The 24,519-nt window shown below is 43.0% G+C and overlaps 1 protein-coding gene across 11 annotated transcripts in view; it reads left to right on the forward strand.

Moving 5' to 3' along the window:
• LOC148040919 (Glycosyl hydrolase family 47 protein) overlaps positions 1–24,519 on the forward strand; it is a 74,261-nt gene that overhangs the window by 13,715 nt on the left and 36,027 nt on the right. For 6 of the 11 annotated variants that reach the window (XM_087674340.1, XM_087674127.1, XM_087674204.1 and 3 more), the window contains 10 exons: positions 4,350–4,449; positions 4,703–4,882; positions 4,964–5,012; positions 6,354–6,533; positions 6,620–6,740; positions 6,927–7,008; positions 7,110–7,195; positions 7,345–7,445; positions 9,651–9,792; positions 12,843–12,984. In XM_087674340.1, coding sequence (XP_087530466.1) covers positions 4,350–4,449; positions 4,703–4,882; positions 4,964–5,012; positions 6,354–6,533; positions 6,620–6,740; positions 6,927–7,008; positions 7,110–7,195; positions 7,345–7,445; positions 9,651–9,792; positions 12,843–12,984 — 1,183 coding nt within the window. Of the gene's footprint in view, positions 1–4,349; positions 4,450–4,702; positions 4,883–4,963; positions 5,013–6,353; positions 6,534–6,619; positions 6,741–6,926; positions 7,009–7,109; positions 7,196–7,344; positions 7,446–9,494; positions 9,565–9,650; positions 9,793–12,842; positions 12,985–24,519 lie in introns of those variants that run through there. The other 5 variants (XM_087674371.1, XM_087674228.1, XM_087674455.1 and 2 more) reach the window with 3 other exon arrangements.

Genomic DNA, 24,519 nt, shown 5'->3' on the forward strand with positions numbered 1-24,519 from the left:
AAGCCCCAAAATTCCTGGGCAAATGTGCACCGACTTTGCAATTTTTGAGTCAGATTGTCCAATTCTGTGTTGGGATCCCCAGATTCGAGAAAAGCCCCAAATTTCTGAGCGGATTTTGCACAGATCTGAGATCTTGTGCTTGCGCGTGTGAAACCCAATCAGTGGGTGAAAGAAATTTCAAAAAAAGATTGAATTTTTGGGAAACAAAAAATCAGACGGGTCAATGGACCCGTCAATTGTGCGCTGTGACGCCCGCCTGTTCGCCGTTACGCGCTGGTCGCCGTGCCCGCCGTGTAGTCGTCCGTGCTTCATGCCTGCTGTCCCGTCGCGTGGTCGCCCGTCAGCGCATCCGTGCAGCCCACTGAAATCATCACGCGTTGAAGCCGTCACCCGCTGAAGGAACCGTCATGCGCTGAAGCTGTCAGCACCTGCTGAAGCCGACGACTGCTGTCCTTGTCGGACTCTTGCAACACACGAGCCTGCCTGCAACCTGCTCGTTGCTCCTGTCATCTGCCTCTCAACTGCTACTCGTCGAACTCCTGCAGCACCTTGGCTATCTCTTGCCAGCTCTGATACTGGTTTGTAGGGAAAGGTTAGGCATGGAGATTGAGGCAGACAAACCTTATGCGCAGTGAGAGAGACAGAGAGAGTGCGAGTGAGCAGAGTAGAGAGTGAATACGTTTTTTGGTACAATGACGAGTGTACCACTTTAGGTTTTTAGATAGATATATGTATGAAAGTACAATGTGCTAAGGGTGTGTTCACACCCGTGCACAAATAAAAGGCACGATAGCCCTTTATTCCCAACATATTGTTCATCTAAATGGCACATTCCTCTTCTGCAAAGCATGCAATGGAGATGCAATTTCAGCAAGCCCGCGTACATACTTCCTAGAGTAAGAACATAAACCCAAGAAGATGTGGATCATGCACATTTTTCAAAGGTGGCTTGAGAGAACGAGGAAAGAGAGATATACTTGGAGCTATTGAGGTCAAGAACCCACAAGATTACAAACAAACACTATGGAATGATGTGATGTTTCAATATGGAATGGAAAAATGTTTTACTTCAAGTAGTCCACACATTCCAAGCGTGAATTCCATAAAACATTTTCCCCAAGTACAAGTTCACTTTATCCATCCTTAACAACCAGTTGTTCAAAACACACACACACACACACACACACACACTCTCTCTCTCTCTCTCTGTGTCTCTCTCTCTGTGTCTCTCTCATGCATGTACGAAGAGAAATAGGCACAACAAAGTATGGAGTTAACTCTTAGTGAGAGAACAGTGAATTAAACACTGAAGAACCCTTTGTAATGACAAAGTAAAAACACAGAATGAAACAATGGAGAAGGTGAACGCAAGCAGCCAGCACTGAAACGTGAGGAGTGGTACAAACAGCACCAAACATCACAATGCAGCAGCAAACACAGGCAGTTAGCTTGGCGTACAGCCCACAAATGTCACCATGCTGTCCTAAGCACTCCAATAGGCTGCCTTTTCTAGGATCTAGCCAGAAAGGGCTTAAAATGCAGGCTGAACCCACTCTTAAGACCTGCACACTGAGCAAACACAGCAGAACAATACCAGGGTAGAGAGGTCTAATGTCAAATACCATGTGAGAATGCACAATGGGAATGGAGGTGTGAAAGAACAAAACCATAAACTCAGAAATTGGGAGCACTGAGACAATGACTATGGGAGATAAAAAAACGGGCAATGGAATCCATCACATAGGAGGAGAACAAAGTACAATAGGCATGCAACTTTGTGTGACCAGCAGTGCTAGCCCTCTCTCTCAATCTGCATGATAAAGTCCATGATGATAATGCAAAAGTCGTAGAGGGCTAATATAGCCAAAAGAAAGCAACAGAGAATAAACAAGTTGGAAGGTAAATAGTCTGTACTGCCTTACAAGTGTGCTGACTGCGACAAGAAAAGTGATGAGCGAACCATGAATAGCATGGGAGCTGCCTCATAAAGGCGTGAATGACCGGCCATCATAACCCATTATATGTGCATTGTTAATAGATTCAAGGACCCACTGAACCTGTAGGGTACCCTCATGATTGGCAGTGAACGAATACTAGGATGCTTGGGATGGCCTGAACTGCCCCTTGTAGAGCAGGTAAACCATATGAAGGACTAGGTGAGCACTCCTACTTTGTTCCTCCACACACACTATTAGAGAAACCCTCCTTAGCCATGCTATATGTGCTCTTGCCATTGGAAGGCCTTGAATATGGAGTCCCCAATTGCTTGAGGCAACCCCACCTGGGCACCACATGCCTCTGCAAGTTAGTGATCTCCCCCTGAAGCTGAGTGATTTTCAATTGGGAAGATTGAATTGTCTTTGAAGAAGAGTAAGCTCTTGGCAAAGCAACACTGCCTCAATGTATGTTGCCTCTACTATAGCACATGCTGCCTCAACTTGTATCATGAGTTCTTTGTATGAGACCTCCATGGTTGGGAACAAAATCTCTGTAGCTTGGCTGTAGGGAAGAACAAACTTTTTTGCAATCCTGGACTCTAAGTGCTCCTTGCCTGGTCATCAAAAGTTGGCTTTGATACCAAATGTAAGACATGAGGTCCTAAGTGCACAACTCACAAAAAAGTTAAGAGAAGCCAAAGGCGGAAAAGATCCTCAAATATCCTAAGTGATGGGAAGATCTAGAAGGAATGCATCCGAGAGCCCAAGCCATGTGGTATCCTAGCACACTCCTGTACTTTGTGGCCCAAGAGCATGTCCTTGCCCAATCTTGGACAGTCATGACCAGCCTCGGTCAGTTTTCAATGGATCTCATGCAGCCATGAACACTCTAGTCCGTGCTCTTTAATTACTCACTCTTGCTTACACAATCTTGAGCTTGCTCACATGATGCTGACCCAGATGACGGGGATCATGATCAACAAATCGCGATCCCTGATGATCCACATCTCCACAATGATGACGTTCTTGATGGTGATGCTATAACCTGCTGCCACCTGGAATGGGCCCTGAAATGCTTTAGCTAACAGCCTTTAATGTTTGGCTACATTAATCAAAACAGCTGGCTCATAGTTTAATCATTAATGCTTTGCCACATCAGCAACTTTAATGATTACATCTCCAACAGCACAAAACCTAATGATTTGCTGGGGACTGCCAACATTAACACACTGTTGCATTCTGCTTATTGACAATTGATTTGCACACCATTATATTGCCATTGTGATGCTCACATGTGCGATCTTGCTGTCCTGCCAGCAATCCACGTCACTAGGTGCACCAAACTTGCACAGGTGTTCGGAAGTAGGAGAAGAATGGTGCCATGTGGGGATCCATGTGGCCTGCCATGGGTCACTGCCAGAAAATAGTAATGCTCTCATGTATAGGAGTCTCAGGTTGACCAAATTGAGCAAGATTCAGCCCCTTATTTGAGATATTTGTGCTACTAGGGTGCAAGCTCTTGTACTATGGTGTGGTAGCGATGTTTTGCATTATGCCATCTTGAATAGCATCATGAATCACGACCTCTACTCCCTGTAATCTTTACTGCATCTTTTTCCTCAGATGTATTCCATAAGTGTGGGCATACAAGTACAGACTCATGGACAGGGGATAGTTTTCTGCCTCTGGTTGAAAATAATGTAGCCCTAAATGTTACCATGTTTTCAAGGAATAACATATAATAGTAAAATAGCATTTTCTGTGCGATTCCTTTTACATCTCAACTTTCTTTCCACTTTCACAAGAGTTACTTTCCCCAAAATATTACTCATTCCACTTTCATGGTAGTCACTTTCCCAAAATCTTTGGGTCATAGGTATGATAATAATGTACATATTATTTTCAGGCGTTTCAAAACATATTGGTTTTGAACGATGTACTTATGGAAAAGATGAAGTGGCAAATAGGTTTTTCTTATTTCTGCACACTCTTTTTTTATGGTTAAAATATTAAGCATGTGGGGGTAGAAAAAACTATGCATATTGCTCTAGCTCACCTATTTCAGGGCTGCAAAATGTAAGAGTCAAAGTGATGTGAAAGAAAACTCCGAACTGAAAGCATACTCTCTCTAGTACCCACTTGTTGTTGGTCTCATTACATTTCTAAGTTGTCAAGTAAGTTTTTCCACCACCTTCGGAGAGGACTAGGAGAAGGGAGGCATCTTTTTTGTTTAGAAGTGCTGAGTTTGGAGGGAGGGGAAGGGAAGAATCTTTTGCACTGGTTAATGCTGAGCATAGGAGCAGGAGTTTGAACAACTTTACTTGCACATATACTCTTCAACTTTGTTTTACTTGTTTCAAATGGCGGTATATTTTGGCTAGCCACTAACATGAAATTTTCACTTGTATGCAGCTTGGCAGTGCTAGGAAATGATACAGAGTTTGCAAAGGCAGTGCTGTGGCTAGGCAGCAACCTTTCCTTTGACAATGATGTTCGTGTCAATCTATTTGAGGTCATTGCCCAACTTTTTCATATAAATGGTTACATGATCTGCTGTTTATGTTATGGAGTAATGTTTTAGTGGCAGTGATTTTTGGTTACACCAGTGATTTTCGGTTACATGATCCACTGTTTATGTTATTAAATTTAGTGCTATCTCAGTGACAGAATTTCTATCCTCATTTAAAGAAAACACTACATTCAATTTTCTGTTTTTTTGTTCAGGAGCTTCAGTTAATCATATGTGAATGCCTTATTTTTGGCAGTGCAACATCAGATTGCTAGGAGGCCTTATATCTGCCCATTTACTTGCCCAAAAGTCTACCAGTAAAGTACTTGAAGGATACAATAATGAACTGCTTTTACTGGCAGAAGACCTTGGACAAAGATTACTGCCAGCTTTCAATTCTCCAACAGGGATACCTTATGCATGGATTAACTTAAAGGTTAGAGTTCTTGCTTGTTGCACATGGAGATTTGGATTTTCTGAATGAGATCATATATCTTTGAATATTGTTGTTTTCCAGCATGGAGTAATGGCAAATGAGACTTTGGAAACAAGTACTTCAGGATGTGGTAAGATTTCAGGAATCCATCGCCTGTTTTTGATCTCTCATATTCATTGTCTGTGTTTTTGATCTCTAAGTTTACGCTTTTGTTGTTTCACATTTTCACTCCCATTGTGCATTCTCACATGGGACCGGACACATGGAGCATATAAGGCCATTCATTGTGCATTATTGAACTCACTAGAAAATCTTAGTGTCTCTTGAACTCATTGGATCTTTTCAAAGGCTTAGAGCTCTGCCTTATTTAGTTATTAGGAGGTAGTGCCAATTGAACAAGTTAGGAGAGACTATCTTCATAGCTACACTACATAAAACACTACAACAACCATGATGTCATAGTGGATTGGCTCCTTATTTCATCATGATTCCGATGTGAAGGATAGCTTAGTAAGGAGATAAATGAATCGTGTTGTTGCAGACTTTTCCAACTCCACAAGAAAAAGCAAAGTGAAAGAGAGGGAGAACCCACTAAAATTATCAGGACTTGATGCATATGCCAACTGAAAGCCAATGCTCAAGGCTCAACCACCTTTGTTAAGATTGGTTACTCACTTTTATTGCAATCACTAACTAGGGGATTTATGTAGCCTGTAGGTGATTGATAAGCCAAGTCAACCAGCCAGCCTACCAGGTCCCTTGGACCCACTGATTGCCCAGCCTAATTGGCTCCATTGTAGATTAGACAGAGTTTAATTCTCCTTGCAGCTTGTTGAAAGATCAGGATGATCTTTTGTCAGGAGCTGTCCTAGATTTCTAGGTGTTTGAATGCTCACTCTGCTGCTCTTGATAAAAGCTAGATACAATCAATGCGTTGACTTCTGGAGCAGTGTTTGATTGCAATAACTAACTAGGGGATTTATGTAGCCTGTAGGTGATTGACAAGCCAAGTCAACCAGCCAGCCTACTAGGCCTTTGGACCCCCTGACTGCCCAGCTTAATTGGCACCATGGTAGAAAAAACAGAGCTTAAGTGTCCTTGCAGCTTGTTGAAAGATAAGGATGATCTAGGGTCAGGAGCTGTGGCCTAGATTTCTAGGTGTTTGAATGCTCAACATGCTGCTCTTGTTAAAGGGGATCGTACAAGTGGAGCAGATACCCGCTCAATAGAGATGGTATAATGGTGGGGTGGCTACTATATCTAACAAGTGCTTTTTAAAAATGAATGAAATCAAAGTCTTACACTTTACATGTCAATACACCTTGTAATCTGCATTCACATCAATTTGGTTTTTATTTCATACAAGCTAAGTTCTACTTTATATTTACCCATTACATTCTGAGGCTCACTGCTAATTGTCACACCAAGCAGAATTAACTTTTAGTAATCTGCAATTCTGATATATTAACAGGTTCTCTTATCCTTGAAATGGGTGCCCTATCACGTTTAACTGGGAATCCGGAGTTTGAAGCTGCAGCACTAAATGCTCTTCGCAAGCTCTGGAATCTAAGGAGCCATTTGGATTTAATGGGGACAACATTGAATGTGGCAACAGGGAATTGGATTGAGCACTCGTCTGGTATAGGTGCAGGTCAGAGAATCTTGTTTAAAATTACTGAAATGACCTCAGAAATCTGAATTTGACATTCAAGTCAGATAAATCTTGCCTTGCATCAGGTGTTGACTCGTTTTATGAGTACCTACTGAAAGCTCACATCCTCTTTGGTGGAGATGAGTATTGGGATATGTTTCAACGTGCATACATTGCTGTTCAGCAGCATTTTCGCCATGGACCTTGGTTTGTGCTGCTGCTTTTGGAGACCTCTTCCTTTTTCTTTAGAAGAATGATCATGCTAAAGGATGCAATACTATGATTGGTTCTGCTTTTTGAGTGAGTGTAAGTTTTGTAAGGAGTCATTTGATGAACGGCTTCAATGGCATGAATAATAGACTAAAACAATTTTAAACTCTGTGCTCTGAGAAGGTACCATGAAGCTGATATGAGAACGGGAAGGCCAACATATTGGCAGCTTACCAGTTTACAAGCCTTCTGGCCTGCTTTGCAAGTGAGAAAAACTTGTTATCCCCAGTGTTAACTTTGGGAGGAACTCAAATGTTGTGATGTACACATTTTCTTGATTTTTCTGGTTATTGTAATTATATACAGGTTCTTATTGGTGATGTTGCAGCTGCTAATGCGACCCACAGAGAGTTTTTTAGCGTATGGAAGAAGTATGGAGTGATGCCGGAGAGGTAATTACTCATCAACAATGATATTAAAAGAGGGTCATTCTACAGGAACATCTTGATGCCTTTCACATAGGGGTTTTTGTAAATTTCAGGTAGAAACGTTTTGGAAATCCATTGTGTCTTGTTGCATTGAATAAACTGTGATATACCAGGTACTTGCTAGACAGAGGAACAATCCATCCAACAGAGCGTTATTATCCCCTCCGGCCTGAGTTTGCAGAATCAACCTTTTTCCTGTATCAAGCTACAAAAGGTCTGTTGTGGTTTTCTGCACAAATTTGCGAACATCACTGGTTAATGGAAAGTTGATGTGTTTCCTCCAGAGTAGAGAAATCAAAGTAACACATCTGTTGATTGTAAACTGCCCTTCTATGTGGAAAAAATTCTTGCTGAATTATATATGTTTTGGCTAATTAAAACTCCATTCAGCTTATTCCACCGCAGAAATGGAAGGAAAAAATAGGAGGAACTACCCATATTATTGGGAACAAAGGAGCTTTAAATGTGACTTGCAGCTCCTCTACAAGTGGTGAGGTTACTTCTGGTTTCTTATCTCAGGTATAGCTTGAGGAGAGGCTCATCTTGAGGATGGAGAGGGTGATTCTACCTTTCGTCCAAGATTTTATTATCTTGGAAGACGTTGAAGTGTGGGTATTGTGGTGGCTCTTGGCATCACATTTGGCTTGTTTATGAGACCATGTTGCAGTCTCTCACAGCTCTGTATCTTTAGATATGGTGTGACATAGGCAGCTGCCACTTGATACTTTCTGGATTTCATGACACTAGATAAGCCTTTTCATATCCCTTGTTGCTGCAAGGGGTCCCATCTAGTTTCTAAACTGTGAGTGATGTGGCATGCACACTCGAGCTTTCTTGAAATTGGAAGATGTAGTTGGTTTTCCATGTCAACAGTTTGATAGAGTGCTATGATCTTGTCTCTTCTTTGACAATGGTGCAGGAAGAGCCAAATTTCATGGACGTTGATGACCTTCACGAGGCCTTGATTCGAAAGAGGTGGCTCTTCAATAGTTACATGGCATAAGCTTTAGTAATGGGATGAAGTTGTGTTGGTATTTAATTTAGGAGGTTCTATGCTTTGACAAGAACCAGTTTTTCCAGCTGGATGATGTTTTGAGAAACCTTTAGTGCAAAATAAATCAGGATTCTTATGTTCTAGGGATGTCTACTCCACGTTCCGATCAAGTCAAATCCAATCAATTGTTGCCTACATGTGGGGTCCATTCCACCCTTGTATTAAATTGGACCTAAATTTAGACCCAATCAAAAATTTATCCAAACTCAAAATGGAAAGCTATCAATGGGATAGACTTATCCTCACTTTTGTGAGGACTTTTGAATCAAAGAATAGAAATATTTACAAAGGGCTTTCTAACCAACTAGGTGTGTCAAAGATAGGTAGAAGACAACATGAGTAGTCAGAAGACTTCTATGACAAGAAAAGGAAGTCACAAAGTGGGTACAACTGGGGTGGGAATGGAGGGATACGATTATCCTTAAATTTCTTCAAAGGACTTAGTGAATTAGTGCCCCTACCTGATACTAAATTCAATGTGCATTGAGCTAGATAGGGTCTCATGTATAGAGCATAGATTGAGTTGGCATACGTTCTTTGCTTATTTTCACGAAAGAGGATCTATGCATATGATAATGGTTAGAATTCCTTATGCTCTATGGAAGATATCTTGTGAATTGGCATAGGTTTTTGCTTCTTTTCACGAAAGAGAACCTATGTATATGACCATGGTTGGGATTCTCTATTCTCCAAGGGAGATATCTTGAAGGAAGAGTGTTTTGTCTTGCTTTTTTTTTTGTTTTGGTTTTTGTTAGTTAGTTAGTTATTTGTTTGCAGGGGGGCGGGTGGGTGGCTGGGGGGGGGGGGGGGGGGGGGGGGGGGGTTTCCCCTACCTACTGCTGATATTCATGTCATGACTCTTTATCTTTTGCTCTAATTATGTGATTAAACTCAATGTACATTAACACATATAAGGCCTTATGTATAGGCCCAGGTTTTAAATTGAGTTGGCTGCCAGTAGTTGATATAGTCCATCTTCAAAAGGAACAATTCAACCATTGGTTCTTTGCTTGTTTTTATGCTTATGAGCCTAGTCGGAATTCTCTATTCTCTATGGATGAGTTCCTGAAAGAAGAGAGCAGGGGAGTCCCTACATATTGCTGATATTCAAGTCATGACTCTATCTGTTGCTCTTTGTTATTTACCTCATGGTTTAAGTTATTTGCCTTCTCTGATTTTAAAGTTGCACACTTGCATGTGTACACTCAGGCACACAAGAAGAGATCCATGCATGTAAAACATTTTAGAATGGAAGTGAAGTGGGAGCATGTTGTACAATGTATGGGCTACTTTGTACTCGCAACAGATTCAAGTTCAAAATCACTTACCCCTGAATTAATCACTTGATGAAGCAACTGCTTGCAGACCCCTGGTACCTGGAAGTTGGAGAGAGGATTATCAGTTCATTGAATGACTTAACTCGTGTTGATGGAGGCTATGCAAGTGTTCGTGATGTAACAACTATGGAGTTAGAAGATCATCAACACAGCTTCTTCCTTTCTGAGACGTAATCATCATCACTTATCTTGAAAAATATGTACCAGAGCTGAACAATTTAATGTATCAAACTATGATTTTAAATGTTTTACTTTGAAATGTCAAATATCATGGAAGCGATAAATTTCTGGTTGATCTGGACCATACTTTTAGCACGCTTGTTAGTTGCTAGAGTGTATTGCTTCATTTTCTGATCATGCCTCCTCTCTTTTCTGATTTTCCCTCTTCTTTCTTTAATACTTGCTTGCATCACCATCTACATATATTTTTTCTTGCTAGTTGATCAAGTTTTGGCTCATGAATGATGCTGCCTTCAAGGGTTTCATCAAGTGGGTGTCACAATTATCATTTTAATTAAGGATATATATTTTTCCTTGCTAGTTGATCAAGTTTTGGCTCATGGATGATGTTGCCTTCAAGGGTTTCATCAAATGGGTGGCACAATTATCATTTTAATTAAGGGAGAATGTTGCTTCATGAAATAAGATTCTCACGTTTCAAAGAAGTGATATGGGAGATTAATGATATAGAAAATGTATGTGTTTTATAGGGTATCTTACAATTCTTACGGTCTCAAGTTTAGGTGTCAGATGGGGGTGTCTCACTATTCTCATTGTTCTGAGTTGGGATATGAGAACTACCTTTTCTGTACTCAATCTATGAAGGATGCCTTCCATTTTGACTTAATAATAGCAGTCCCTTTTGACTCTTCACCTCATATGGGTATGAAAGCCTGCAAATCGGATGTTTCAGATCTGGTGCCCAACCTTGAGAATTCTCAAGTGCACAGCAAATTTTATGCCAAGATTGTTCTAACTAGCTTTTAACAATGGCAAGCTGCACGACATGCAATAGGAAACCCTAGCCCTAATTGTGGTAGGTGTACTAATTGTCTTAATTATCCTAAGTTAATGTAGTTAGGAAGCCCAAACCAAGGGACAAAGGGCATCAATGGCCAACAACAGCTTAAGTGAAAGGTGGGGGCCATGAATGTTGCAGTCAAAAGGTGGTAGAACATCTAGACTCTAGCTTGATCCTATACAAGCTCAGCCATGTGCTCCTTTGGGCATGCGCACTAGCAGCAAGTGTCACTCTCTGCCGCCAACCATTTGGAGGGTATAAGCGGCAGATATGGATACTTCTGGTATGAGAGATCCCATAATATATGAAGGAAGGTTACTGCTTGTCAAAAAGCCTAGCTCTGCTCTAATGATCTCATGAGGAACTGATGGCTTGCTACAAAGTCTTCCAGGTTATCATCACCAATGCTCTCCATATACTGCTGGACATTGTAGTGCTCTCTCTCTGGTCCATCATGTCCCACAAGTAGCTCTCTCATAGTGTGATGGATGCTAGGTCACCAGACCTTAGCATCATAGAGAAGTGTCTGTGTGACTAGTGTGTCCAATAGCAATATCTTAGTCCTAGGTTCCTGGAACTGCATATGTCCACTCTGGCATTCTGCAAATGCTCATCAGTCTAGCATCTGCCACTTCTTTCATGGAAAACTGTGGACCTTTAAACGTAACACCAAGGCAAGATCTGATGATCTCAATGCTCCACCAAAGGCATACTAACGCTTTGATCTAGTCACCTAGGCCTCTGTTGTATTAAACACCATCACTTTGTTCTTCCCTAGATTTACCAAGAGATCTCCATCATGACAAAAAGTGTGCAATACATCAAGTTGCTGTTGTAGACCCTCTGATGAGTCTAAGAGGAGGACTGTGTCATCTACATATAGTAGGATTGGAATCAGGACCCCAGCCACACCTGGTCCTCCACTTTTATGAAGGTAATTGGCCACCTCATATATATAGAGTTGAAAGAGTGTAGGTGAAAGTTGGCAACCCTGTTTAATCCCAATGGTGCAGGTTACTCTCTGACAACCCTTTCTGTGTCCATACCCTACTTGTTATTGTCTCATATAAAGCATACATCCCCCTTTGTAGAGGTCATCAGGGATTCCGGGGTCCTGTAACCTTCTCATGGGTCTGGCCCGTGACACTGAAAAGCTTTTTTGAAGTCCATGAAGTAGCATTATATTCTTTGCTTTTTTGTAATGAGTATATTAATCACATGAGAAATACAAAAGTCACGCAGAGTAGCAGAAGAAATTGCTGTAGGCCAAGAAACTAAATCCTCTCTAGGGAGATGGCCAGCATGCTGAATAAGATCCAATTGCTGAGGGAGAAGACCCTTGAGCCTAGCAGTATGACTTTGAACTCTAGAGGTGGAAGCAAAGATGAAGGCATTCCGGGTGACCCAGTTGTGTCGACAGCTCTAGAATCTAAGAAAACGAAATAAGGTCTTCATAACATTATTACTCAACTTCTTATTTCATGTTCAAGGACTGACACAGATTTTTCCTAGGCAGTAACCAGATTCATAGGGTCTCCACTTTTGAAGAGCAGTGCAGTCGTGTTGTCAGACCAGCTGGTTAGGAAGCCTCACAAACGGCTCTATTACACACGTGAACTAAGAGAGGAGACAATGTATTGCGGGCATGTGAAAATGCTCAGCCAGTAGACCATCCTCATCTGAGCAGTGCATGTCGACTGTTGGGAGTTGTAATAGGGTGGGTGGCCTTTGTCCTGTCCGAATCCAAATTTAGCTTATATAACTCTAACTCAAATCTAGCAAGAAAACTATGCTTTTTCCTTCACATGTGACATCGGAAGAGTGTTTCTGCTTGATTCTGTGGTGTGACAAGTGCCTCTTGCTGTAATCCATTTCACATGTTGTGGCAATCATCATCATACAAACTATTTTGGGGAGTTGACTGGCGGGGGTTTCTCTCTGCTTAGTGTTTGTATGTGGAGTGCATAGGCTGCTGCATCATGTAGAATGTTTTCTAAATCTCTAGTGAGTTCCTCTAATGATGAATTGGATCAAGAGTGGGCAGTCTTGCAAAACCACCGTACATCCTGGATATATCTCTTTTGAAGTGATATTTTTGGGAGAGAGAGAGAGAGAGATTTTTACAAAAAAAAAAAGAGAGAGAGATTCACAATATTTACGAAAAAAAAAAAAGAGATTCACAATATGCTTGTCTAACAGGTGTAAATACTTATACCTGTTGTTTGATGATAGCTTTCTTTCAAATTGCAATTATGTCTTCAGCACTGAGGGCCATCCTTTACCAGTTTTAAGGTCATGGCAGCAATGGGTCCCCTCAGAGTGTACTTCTGCATCACCCAAGGTAAAAGTTTCATTACAAAGCCGTAATTAATGCTTACAAGTCATTGCATAATCATTTCATTATATGAAAGTAAGAGATATTAGAGTTGATGGCTATTGTCTTTTAAGCATGCAAGTTCTTTGTTTTATGTGAGAGATTTCACAACCATTATGGATTGCTAGAGCCCCTGCATGTCATTGCATTGCAATCTTCCATGTGTTTGTTTAGTCCTTGTAAAGGATAGTTAAACTACATTGAGTAGTCTCTGGAAAAGGAGGCATGACTAATTCAGCTGTTCCCACTCTAGATCCCTGCTGCACCTTATGCAGATCCATCCAGACTTGTTGAAGAGGTTCATCCATTCTTGCTTCAACATTCCCTTCTACGTTAAACCAATATGTACACAGAGTAGAAATAGTTGTCAAAGATACCAGCTTCATTCTGGTTGTTGTGTGCCAGCTGTGTAGCATCCACTATAGCTTAATGTCCTCGAGTTATTTTAGAAAAGAATTCATCACTGCTTTGAGACACAACCTTAGGGTTAATTTTAGATTTTGAACAATATGCATGAGAATGCTGAATCAAATCATGGCTTAATGTAAAATAAGAATGAAACACAAGCACATGATGGAATAGGAGAGAGAAATTCTCACAAAATTAGATTCAATGCAGAACTGATGGCTGCTGCAATGCAGTTGCAAGGACTTAGACTGTGATGTCCAAAAGTTCTTTCACATGTGAGATAACCCAATAAAGAAACATTGTTTGAGTCATTAGGTGATCCATTAATATTAGAAAGACAGTTGATAGTGGTTCCAAATTCCTACATGAGAAGCCCATTGATGAGCTACTTTCCCTCACTTTGTTGTTGTCACCGCCCTCGAGCTGTGCGCCGCCTTCCTCTTCTTCCTACACCCTTTCCCCAGCCTTCACCTACCTCTCACTGTTGCTGCTCTTGTCACCCCTTGCTTTGGACATTGTTTTAGCTGGCCACATGACTGTTTCACTGCTGCACTCAGATCACCACCCCCTTTTGACCCTTGCATGGCCTCTGCTGCCCCTCAGGCTGTGCCTTCCCCCTCGCCTATTAAGTCGATACTACCTACACATCGTCCACACATGGTAACCAAAAAGCCCGTTTTTCCTTGATAAAATGTGAAATGATGGAACCCACGGAACTTTTCATTGCATTTTGTGGAACATAATCATGAAACAATTTGAAAATTTTTCTTTTCAGGATTTTGTCAAAAAGAGAATGTATGGACAGTTTTTTCTTTCAGCTCTTGTTTTTCCCACACCCTCCTTGTGCATGCCATCACCTTCTCATTCTCATGCATCATCTCCTCCTCTTCCATCTCTTCTTACTCTACCTCTTCTTCCTCCATCTCTACCTCATCTCGTCCTCTTCCTTCGTCTCCTTCTCCTCTGCTTCCACACACTCCTCCACCTACTCCTCTGCCTTGGATCTCCACCTCCTTGAGTGACAAATGCCTACCCACAAGGATTCCACTCTTGAACATCCATTTTCACATTTACTTTGCATTAAGTATTATCCATATGTTGTAGCCTATACATTGTGATTTGTAAATCATAAATGCTAATTTCTAAACGAGTAGGTGAAATGCATGCTTTTGTTTTAGGTTTTGGACTTTTGACTCTATGAACTAGATGGAATGTAGATTTTTGTTTGATGGATTTGGATCTATTTCTTCCGCTAATATAATTATTATATAGCAATTCTAGTTATAGTAAATAATTTTTGAACCTCAAAACCCCAAGGTAGCCACTCAAATGAAACATAAAGCAAAACCTCAAAATGCAAAGTAGGATGAAATGTTTCAGGTGACTATGAGTTCATACCGCCCTCTTTCTCCTTTCACATATCCATGCCGCCTCCTCTCCCTTCTCCTCACCCCACCTCCATGACAACTTTTACCCAATACTTGCTTGCTCTCCATTTGCCTTCTTTTCCTCCAAGGCTTCCATTTTTGCCTTCCTTTGTTGTAGCCTTCTTGCTCTTTGCTCAGCTCACAATGTGCCGAGGAGGTGCTAGAGCAATGTCCGCAATGAAACCCTTGGTAAGAGCGACCCTTGATTGCACCCAAATCTCACACCTTGCAGATTTTCCTTCCTAAGGAATATCTCCAAATGGTTTGGGCCATGGAAAAGGAATGTGAGGAGATCACGGTCTTTGGATAGGTCGCGGGACACTTGCCTTTCAAGCTCAACTCCATGTCTAGCTTCATTCCACCCTATATATTTGCACCTTGCTCATTGCTGAGGTAGTGCTGATGGGACAAGGTATCTTCATTATTCTCACCTCAATGGAGGCTGCGGAAGAGCTAGTTAACAATTTACATCTGATCTACATGAAAGGTATAATCTACATGATTCTGTGGTACAATGGTTTCATGGTCTCTAGTTTTAGTTTGCACCATAGGTTTCCTTAACACCTTGCTATTCTCCTCTTTCCAAGCCTCATTGTGGGTATCTTTGGCTGGTGGAGGAGTTTAGATGCCTCTTTGGCATTGTGCTACCAACATCCTTCATAGATACTATTGTTGAGTTAAGAAATGCATTACATGCTGATTAGCCTCTTAAACAGCCCCCAAAACATGCTTATTTAATGAAAAACGCAAAAAGGTGTTAGAAGTGGAGCAGCGGTGGAAGCATAAACATGTGCTGAAATAAACTGCTGAAACACAAGACAAAAAGAGAAAAGAAAAGAATACGATACAGATGAGAACTCAGATGTATGCACGGGAAATGGAATCCATATATCTGAACACGAGATAGTCGCATACAACAGTAAGTCACTGGCTGTGTGGGCACTGGCACTGGCACTGGCTCCTCTCTCCACAGAGTCTGCAGATGGTGAAGATGATGATGATGATCGAGGAGGAGCACTGAGTATAAATAGGCTGAAAAAGTGGGGAGCAATAATGCTGGCCGACTGGTGCATAAAATGCCACACCAGAAAATACCTAAAATACCTAATAAAAATGCCCAGCCCAGATCAAGCTCAGACTCACACATGAGTTGACAAATACTCTGCTAACACCCTCTCTCAGATCATGGGTGATCTGATACAATACAATAGTACAAGGAAAAGGGATCATAAACTATACAACATAGAACCACCAAGTAGAACCATGGATACCCAAGCAGTGGGTGATCAAGCCACCACCAAGGTGCCTCGGAGAGAACCTGATGTCGATGTCGATCATACCAAACACTTGAAAATAGAGAAGATCATAGCATGTCTCTGTGTCCATCACCAATGTCTCGTAGTAGCATACAAGACCATCCTGTCAAAAATGCCCCTGAACATAGGTGACCATGGATTCCCTGCCTTTGGTCAGACCGCCAAAGTGTCCCCTCATGTGAGCTCCAGACGAAAGCCTCCCGCTCTCTGTCAGATAACCAGCTCATCATGAACGTGGATGTCAATCCCAGCTCCAGGATTTGATTCCGCCAGACTGAAGTTGATGCGTCAGGGACGTCCCTCGCTGGAACCTGTGCACCTGTATAAAAGTATAGATGAGGCGCGGCTGCCCCATCTGAACACCCGCTCACACTCCCTCTCTGGCACAAGAGAGTCGTGAGGGATGACCTCATCACCACCACTAGAAAGCAGCCGAGGAAGGGGCCACCAAGCCCTTCCCGTGATCCAAAGAAGAGGATCCCTTCCGCGTCTTGGACTTCACATTGGGCGGAGGATTTGAGTCGGAGTCTGATGAAGGAGAGGACTCATCGGTAGAGTCAACAGCCCACTTCTTCTTCTGCTCCTTCTTCTTGGAAGCCGCGAACTTCTTGCAGTCCTTCCGCAAATGTCCCTGCTTGCCACAGTGGTAACACTGGGCCTTCGACTTCTTCTTCCCGTCACCCCTCTCTAAAGCTACATAAGCTTCGTCTCCATAATGTGCCAGAAGCTGCCTTTGTAATCTCAAGGATGTCTCATGCTCAAGAAGCATCGAGGTCTTATGTGTAAAACTGACAGGAGTCGATGATGTCTGCGCCCGCAAAGCATTGGCCACTCCATCAAACTCCGGGGGGAGCTTGTAGAGGACCGTCCCGACGAGATGCGCCTCGGGAAGAGCAGATTGCATGTGCCGAAGCTGGTCCTGTACCTGCGTAACACGAAGAAGAAAAGACTGAATAGTATCTTTCGGCTCAAACTTCATCTGCTGGAGCTAGCCATAAAGTGTGACTGCCCGCATGGTGGAAGGTGCCTCGTACATTTGTTGCAACTTCTGCCATACTTCAGGAGATGTCCTACAGGAGGTAACCGCTGGTAAGACCACTTTAGAAATACACCGAAGCAACGCCGAGTAAGCACGGGCATCGTCCGAGTCCCATGTGAGCACCGCTTCCTCATGGTTGTCCTCATCAAAGTCTTCAGGAAGAGGAAAAGGATGGAGAGGTCGAGGAAGAGCTCCACAGACGATGTACCATAACCGCTTCTGCACAAACCAAGCTTTCATGACTACACTCCATGTGAGATAATCAGGTCCATGTAACTTATCATCAGTGGAAGTGCACGGAGGAGCCATATGGAGAGGATAAGAAGAGAAGTAGAGAAGAGATGGAATTGAGAGAGGAAACACAGCCAAAACACAAGCACAGACTGCAGAAAATGAGAGTTCACAGGCAATATAACCCAAAATCTGATAGTAGAAGACAAAATCTGCGGCAGAAAGTCAAAAAATCAGTCAAAAACTGCCAAAAACAGCAAAAACGGCCTGAAGTAACAGTCACCCAGTCACGAGAGACACTGAATCAGCAAAACGCAGGCTGTAAACTGGAGAAAAGCAGGTAGAAAACTGTCGCCAGCAGCTGCAGATGAAAAACGCAGGCAGCAGAGGGTGCGTAGGCAGCAGACGATGGCAAAACTGCAAAAAACGCAGGCTGAAAACAGCCCCAAAACAGGTCGCCTGGCTGTGACAGCAGTCGTCTAATCAGCAGGAAAGGGGAAAACAGTCTTGAAATCAGCAATAAAACATAGCAGAAACACGCATCCTGAAAACTGATACCATGTCAGAAGTGGAGCAGCGGTGGAAGCATAAACATGTGCTGAAATAAACTGCTGAAACACAAGACAAAAAGAGAAAAGAAAAGAACAAGATATAGATGAGAACTCAGATGTATGCACGGGAAATGGAATCCATATATCTGAACACGAGATAGTCGCATACAACAGTGAGTCACTGGCTGTGTGGGCACTGGCACTGGCTCCTCTCTCCACAGAGTCTGTAGATGGTGAAGATGATGATGATGATCGAGGAGGAGCACTGAGTATAAATAGGCTGAAAAAGTGGGGAGCAATAATGCTGGTCGGACAGCATTAATGCTGGCCGACTGGTGCATAAAATGCCCCAATGGCATAAAATGCCACACCAGAAAATGCCTAAAATACCTAATAAAAATGCCTAGCCCAGATCAAGCTGAGACTCACACATGAGCTGACAAATACTTTGCTAACAAAAGGTGCGTGGTTTGAGAGAGCTTCTGTGAAACTCTAATTAGGGAGGGTCCATCCACATCCATAAATAGGCAAGTGACCCCCATATAGTCTTCATCCTTTTGTGTAGGTTTCTCACTCTACTCTGTAGATTTCAACCATCAGCCACCTAGCATCTATTATCCAGTCATCACTGATTGTAGCCCATCACTATCCACCCCTAGGCGGCTTGTTTCCAGCCATCATGTTGTTGTTTGGAGGTTTGCGTCTGTTGCGTCATCATAGCACTTGATCAACCCACGTTTTTAGCATCTGGTGCCAGAGGCTGTTGCCATCTCTCCCACGAGGCGACTGCTGCAATACCTGTGTTTTTGTTATCCAACAGGCGGTTTACATCAGCAAACACCTCTCCTATTATCACCTGATAGTTCTTTGCTACCTCGGGCGATCAATTTTCGGCCTTCTCTGGTGGTACACTGCTGCATTTACTAGATTTCAGCCTCCAATTGCTGTGTTTTGGTGACTAGCTTGCTACCTATCATTATTCAGCACTCTCTCAACTCCGACTAGTGGAGACAGTACTTGGGATTTGTCTCTCATGGAACTCACTCGCAGACACTATTGCTTTGGTGGACACTCTGTACACTCTTCATTCATGTACAGTTTTCATTCACTACAGAGTTGTGTTCTTTCTCTCTCCTTTTGCTTGTGTTCATTTTTGTGTTTGAGTTTTAAATTTTTCTTTTAGGGTTTTTTGTCTATATCATTGTGTTTCTGTTGTAGTCGTACATTGTATTTCTTTAGTGCAAACCCTAGCAGCCGCTCCACAATTTTCTACACATGGTATTAAAGCTGGTGCTCTTGTAAAGAGTATCTTGCGGATATTGTAGTGCTAGATTTTATGTGAGGCACATTAATGACTCATAATCGAATCACAATGTCTTAGGCACCTTCTTCTTGGGATCCCATGATGTCTTATCAGGCTTCTTCATCACTGGAGGCCCTGAGGAGGGATTATGGACTCAATGAGGAAGACAACACCCCACCTTCACCTTCACCTTCTTTGTTTTCTCCCAGTTCAGATTTTAGTTTCATGATGATAGAGGAGTTTGAAGAGTACTTGCACATCACGTGTAGTCGAACTTACACCCTTCCTATCAACTTTGCTACTCCATTTGGACTGGTTGGTAAGGCTGGCCACCTCTCTGATCATGGAGGACATACGACATTTGGGATGATTGGCAACCCATCTTCTTCATCTTAGCTAGGCCCAGTGTCAAGTTCCTACAACCCCTTTGAGTCATATAAATCAAAACCCCCTCCCGTTTCTCCTTTTGGTGCGCAGGATCCGGATGATTTTTTGTATGTAAACTTCAATAGAGGGTGCTCTTGAAAGAGACATCCTTCATTAGGTATATCTACATCTTCTGTTTCATTTGAGCATGTAAGCCACTCTTCTCAAATCCCTCCCATTTCATCGTCCTCTAGCCCACACCTTGATTTCCTCTCTTCTTCATTTCAAAACCTTAGATTATACCCCACATCGGCATCCCCTACACTGGGCGTTGGAACCTCTGTTTTTGCTCCTAGCACATTTTTATTCTCCATTCCATACTCACACTTTTCTACTACCACTTCACATCACCGTGCATCGTTACATGGAATGCCACCCTTTAACACTGTACCATCCACTCACCCTCAAGCCACTTTGCACCATGGGGCTTCATTACAGGGAATCCCACCCTTTAACACAAATCCCTCTATCTTTCCATAAGTGAGCACATCATTTCCCACTGAGATGGCTGTGATGGGCATCCCCCTTACTACCTCGAGTTGTGACTCACACACCTCCTTTAATCTCTCAAACATAGAGATTTTCATCTTTTGCTTATGGTGTGTCATCACACTTTCCATGGGTCACTCCTACATAAGGATTCCCATAATTAGGTTCACGTGTCTCTATCTCTCCACCATGGGCTCCTCATGCAGTTACCATTCCCATGCCTAGTCAACCTATGCCCACTTTTAGATGCACTATGCATACTTCTCATATGCATGGTGGGCACTTTGGGACCCAGTCCCAAGGGTACTCCATTCTCCCATTCTACTTGTTGAGAAACCCTTCACTTGCAGTTTGTGTTTTGCGTTTTGCATTTAGGGTTTCACAATGGAGAGCCCCAAAAAGGGGCTAGGTGTCCATAGTGGGGCACCATTCTAGACAATTGGTGCCCTTCCTCCGGCGCCATCCTAGATAGTCTCTTGCCTATTTATAGGCTGCCTTTGTCACTCATTCTTCACCGTTGATTCATTCAGTCCGTCACCTCTTCTCTCCAGCCTCTCCACTACCCTCACACCCCTTCAAGAGGATATTGTGGTTCGTAGTTTGTGGCTATCTTCATCATCTTCCTTGTGCTACGACACCCTTGTTCCCTTGTATCACATTCACTCCATGATTCAGATCTTCATTATTCCATTCATCAGAGTTTCTTCTCTCTTATCTTCTCTTCTCAGTGTTTGCTGAATTCACTATGAGTTCCTCCTTGTAAATCCTACTGTCTTGCTCGTACGTCGCCTTTTGACATTGTATCAGAGCTGAATCTACTCAAACAATGGCAAAGATCCTCGACTCTAGTGAAGGCAAAGACCGATGGCGGGTTCGACATCTACTTCTCTTCTTCTTCCATTGCATCAACACCTTACCTGGCGGCTACTCTCCCCTATATCTATTGTTTTTTTGCCTGTGTTTCAGTCTGCTGATAGCTGGCAGCTTCTCCGAGTTAGTCAATAGCTCCTCCCTATTGTTGGCAGCTCAGCCAGTCTACTTGCGGTCGTTCTCCGCAACCCCGACAGCTCTTTCTAATATGTTGGAACTTGCGTTTCTAGTTGACAGCTCCTCCTCCTTAGCCGTTGGCTCCTCCCTTGAGTTGGCGGCTCCACCATATTGCTGTACCCTACGTTTTTCTGCTGGCCTGGCGGCTCAACCTGGTCTGCTGGTGGCACTTCTTGACTATTGACGACATTCCAATATGTACTTCTGTTGTTGCTGAAAGTCGTGTTTGCAAAGCTGGCGGCTCTTCCGAGTCAGCCGACGGCTACTCCTGACTGCTGGTGGTTGCAACCTCTTACTGCTGGAAGCATTCTCCTCCCATTGGCAGTTCACTTCCAGCCCTTCCACTACCCTCCCACTCCTTGAGGTGGACATTGCGGTTTGTGCTTTGTACTGCTCTCACACCCCTTGAGGTGGACATTGTGGTTCATGGCTCATGGCTGACCTCTTTCACCTCTTCCTTCTTCAGCAAGGCACATTGGTATCCATGGATTATTTACCAATAGATGACCGGTCTACTAGTGGGTGCTCCTATTGTGGCATCATTGGACACACCACAGATGCTTGCCGACTTCGACCTTTGCTTCCCCTCCCTCCCCCCCTCCCCCTCCCCCTCCCCCGGAGTATATGTGTCTCCTCTCCCACCCGACACTACCTGTGCCACCTCTCCTTTCTAGGCCACAGTGATCGTTTTGGATTAGCTATCAGAGTACTATGCTCAAGGCAATCAGACGCATCCGATGCGCACTAAATCCTTTCGAGCACATGGAGGGTTAATTGGTACTACGACCTCTCGGAGATCATCGCAATGCCAACAACAGTCTTCTCCCACCTATTTGCGGGTGCAGTGGCTACCACGGCTCGCAGTTGTGCAGTCTGTTCCATCGAGAGACAATGATTTTTTGATATTTTCTCCTTGTTAGTCCGCTCCTTCGAGAGATAGTGGCTACTTGACTCCTTCCTTTTCTTCAGGTTTCTAGTCCGCTCCATTGAGAAGCAATGATTATTGCCCACTCATTGCCAGTCTAAGCCCCACCCTTCTCCACCCTCGCCTACTCAGGTTTGAGAGGCCACCTCTGGGAGTTTTTAACCATCCCAAATACCTTCTTTGGCACGACTGATGGCACTTCCTTCATCCTCAGACATTTTGGATCCTGTTATCCATGAGTTTTTGGATTCCCTATCTACCTCAGAGAGGGATTCAAAGGGGGATGATCTTTATTTGCCCTCTGAGGGGGCATCTACATCTATTGTGACTTCAGAGGGGGACTCCTATTCCTCCAGTTTCAAAGGGGGTCCCCACCCACCACTTAGTTCTTCTCGCATACCCTGGTGGAGGCCTTTTACCTTCTTCTTCTACCCTTGGATGGGGTGGCTTCCTTCCAACGGTCATCTCACCTATTGATACCCAGGATCTCAAGGATCTACCTAGATTAGGGCCTTGGAGGTTCAACTGTGATTTGGTAACAAGGCCTTCATATTCCTTCCCGCATGGATACATGGAGCTAGTGGCTTCTCTCTTGAGGTTGAGTTTCGGGTTCTCCAGTTCACACTATCTATTGTTCTTTACTGCAGGTTACCTTTCAGGTGGAAATCTTGGATCTTAGGGATCCTCTACATCTTGTTTCTCCTCTTCTTCTTGCCTTGGTCACTTGGTCAACACCACGGAGCCTACTCCTGAGATCCAGTATGGGCATATCCTTATGATTCTCGGCACCACACGAAGTCTAACATTCCTCCTATGCATTGCATGATTTCCACATCTTTGTACTAGGGCGCCTGGGCAAGTGAATAATGTCCCCACAAGGGACACTGTCCAAGTGGCACCTGGTGCATAAGCATTCTTCAACCTGAAGCATTGCATCTCCACCTCACTCTTCTCTTGTTCCCCTTTTTGGGCCTGAGAGGGGGTGTTGAGAAATCCTTCACCTGCAGTTTATGTTTTGCGTTTTACATTTAGGGCTTCACAGTGGACAGCCCCAAAAAGGGGTTGGGCATCCACAATGGGGCACCACCCTAGATAGCTGGCACCCTCCCTCCAGGCGCCATCCTAGACAGTCTCTTGCCTATTTATAGGGTGCCTCTATCACTCATTGAGACTCAAAGAGTTTTTTGAAAAAGAAATATTGACATTATTTGATATGCCAAAAAGATCACCTATCTGAAAAAGCAATCAAATTTCATCTACCTATATGCAAGACAGGTCTTGGCTAAGAATAGCCAATGATCAAGCAGGAGGGTTGATAGGCATAAGGGAGACAAAGAGTAGTGCAATAAGGGCACTGAGGGTGAAGAGGGGCAGCCATCTAGGGACTGTTCTGACTAGCAATTGCCTGGAGACAAACCAATTCAATCATCATCAACTCGCCTCATTGCATTGCAACATATGTAGACTTGATTGGTGCAGTGTAGGACCTTGTTGCCACTGCAAAGGATCACAATCACATAGCAACTATTGCTAAATTACCAAAAAGAAATGGCTTGTTTCTAACAGTAGGACAAATGTACCCCCAATCCTCTATAATTCTAAAATGGGCCCTTAACCTGCTCAAAATGAGCTGAAAACAGCTCATTAGGAAGCCCATCCTAGCCAGGGCTTTTCCTTCGTGGTAAATGGGCAGCACATCCTTCATTTTATCCTCTGAGATATCAGCCTCCATCAAATCAACCCATTCAGGCTTAACATGATTACTAACCGAATCACAAATGTATTGACGAGTAGAGAGAACAACATTAGAAAGAATCTCCTGTGGACCTGACAGAGATTTATAAAAGTCAATGCACATTTGAATGATGGAAGCAAGATTAGTCACCATAACACCTTGCTCATCCAACAAACGCACAATATTTTCCCGAGTGTATTTTTGGCGCAAATGAGCAAAAAACTGATGCGATTGGTAGTTATTATCATGCAAAGCTTCCGCTCGGGCCAGCAACTCTTTCTCTCTCTCTTTCTCTCTCTCTCTCTGTCTCTAACTTGTGGTACATTTAGCTATCTGGATTTCTTGACTCTTTCATCTAGTTTGATCTTATATTATCATTTATTTTGGGTCTTATGTTCAATTTCAATGTAGTTGATGTATCATCTACAGAGTAGACTATCATGTTAGACAAATTGTACATGTTTCTTTTGAAGAGCTTATGTAAGATATATATGAATAAATAAATTTAGGCATATATGTATTATGTATACAGTAGAAGTCATTCCCTTCACGTTCCTGTTGCCAAGACCTCTCGTTCCCATTCCCTTGCTACTATGGATTGGATA

The sequence above is a fragment of the Lygodium microphyllum genome, chromosome 1 (assembly GCF_053477565.2).
Source record: "Lygodium microphyllum isolate KBCC chromosome 1, Lygodium_microphyllum_v1.1.10, whole genome shotgun sequence".
Classification (NCBI taxonomy): domain Eukaryota; kingdom Viridiplantae; phylum Streptophyta; class Polypodiopsida; order Schizaeales; family Lygodiaceae; genus Lygodium; species Lygodium microphyllum.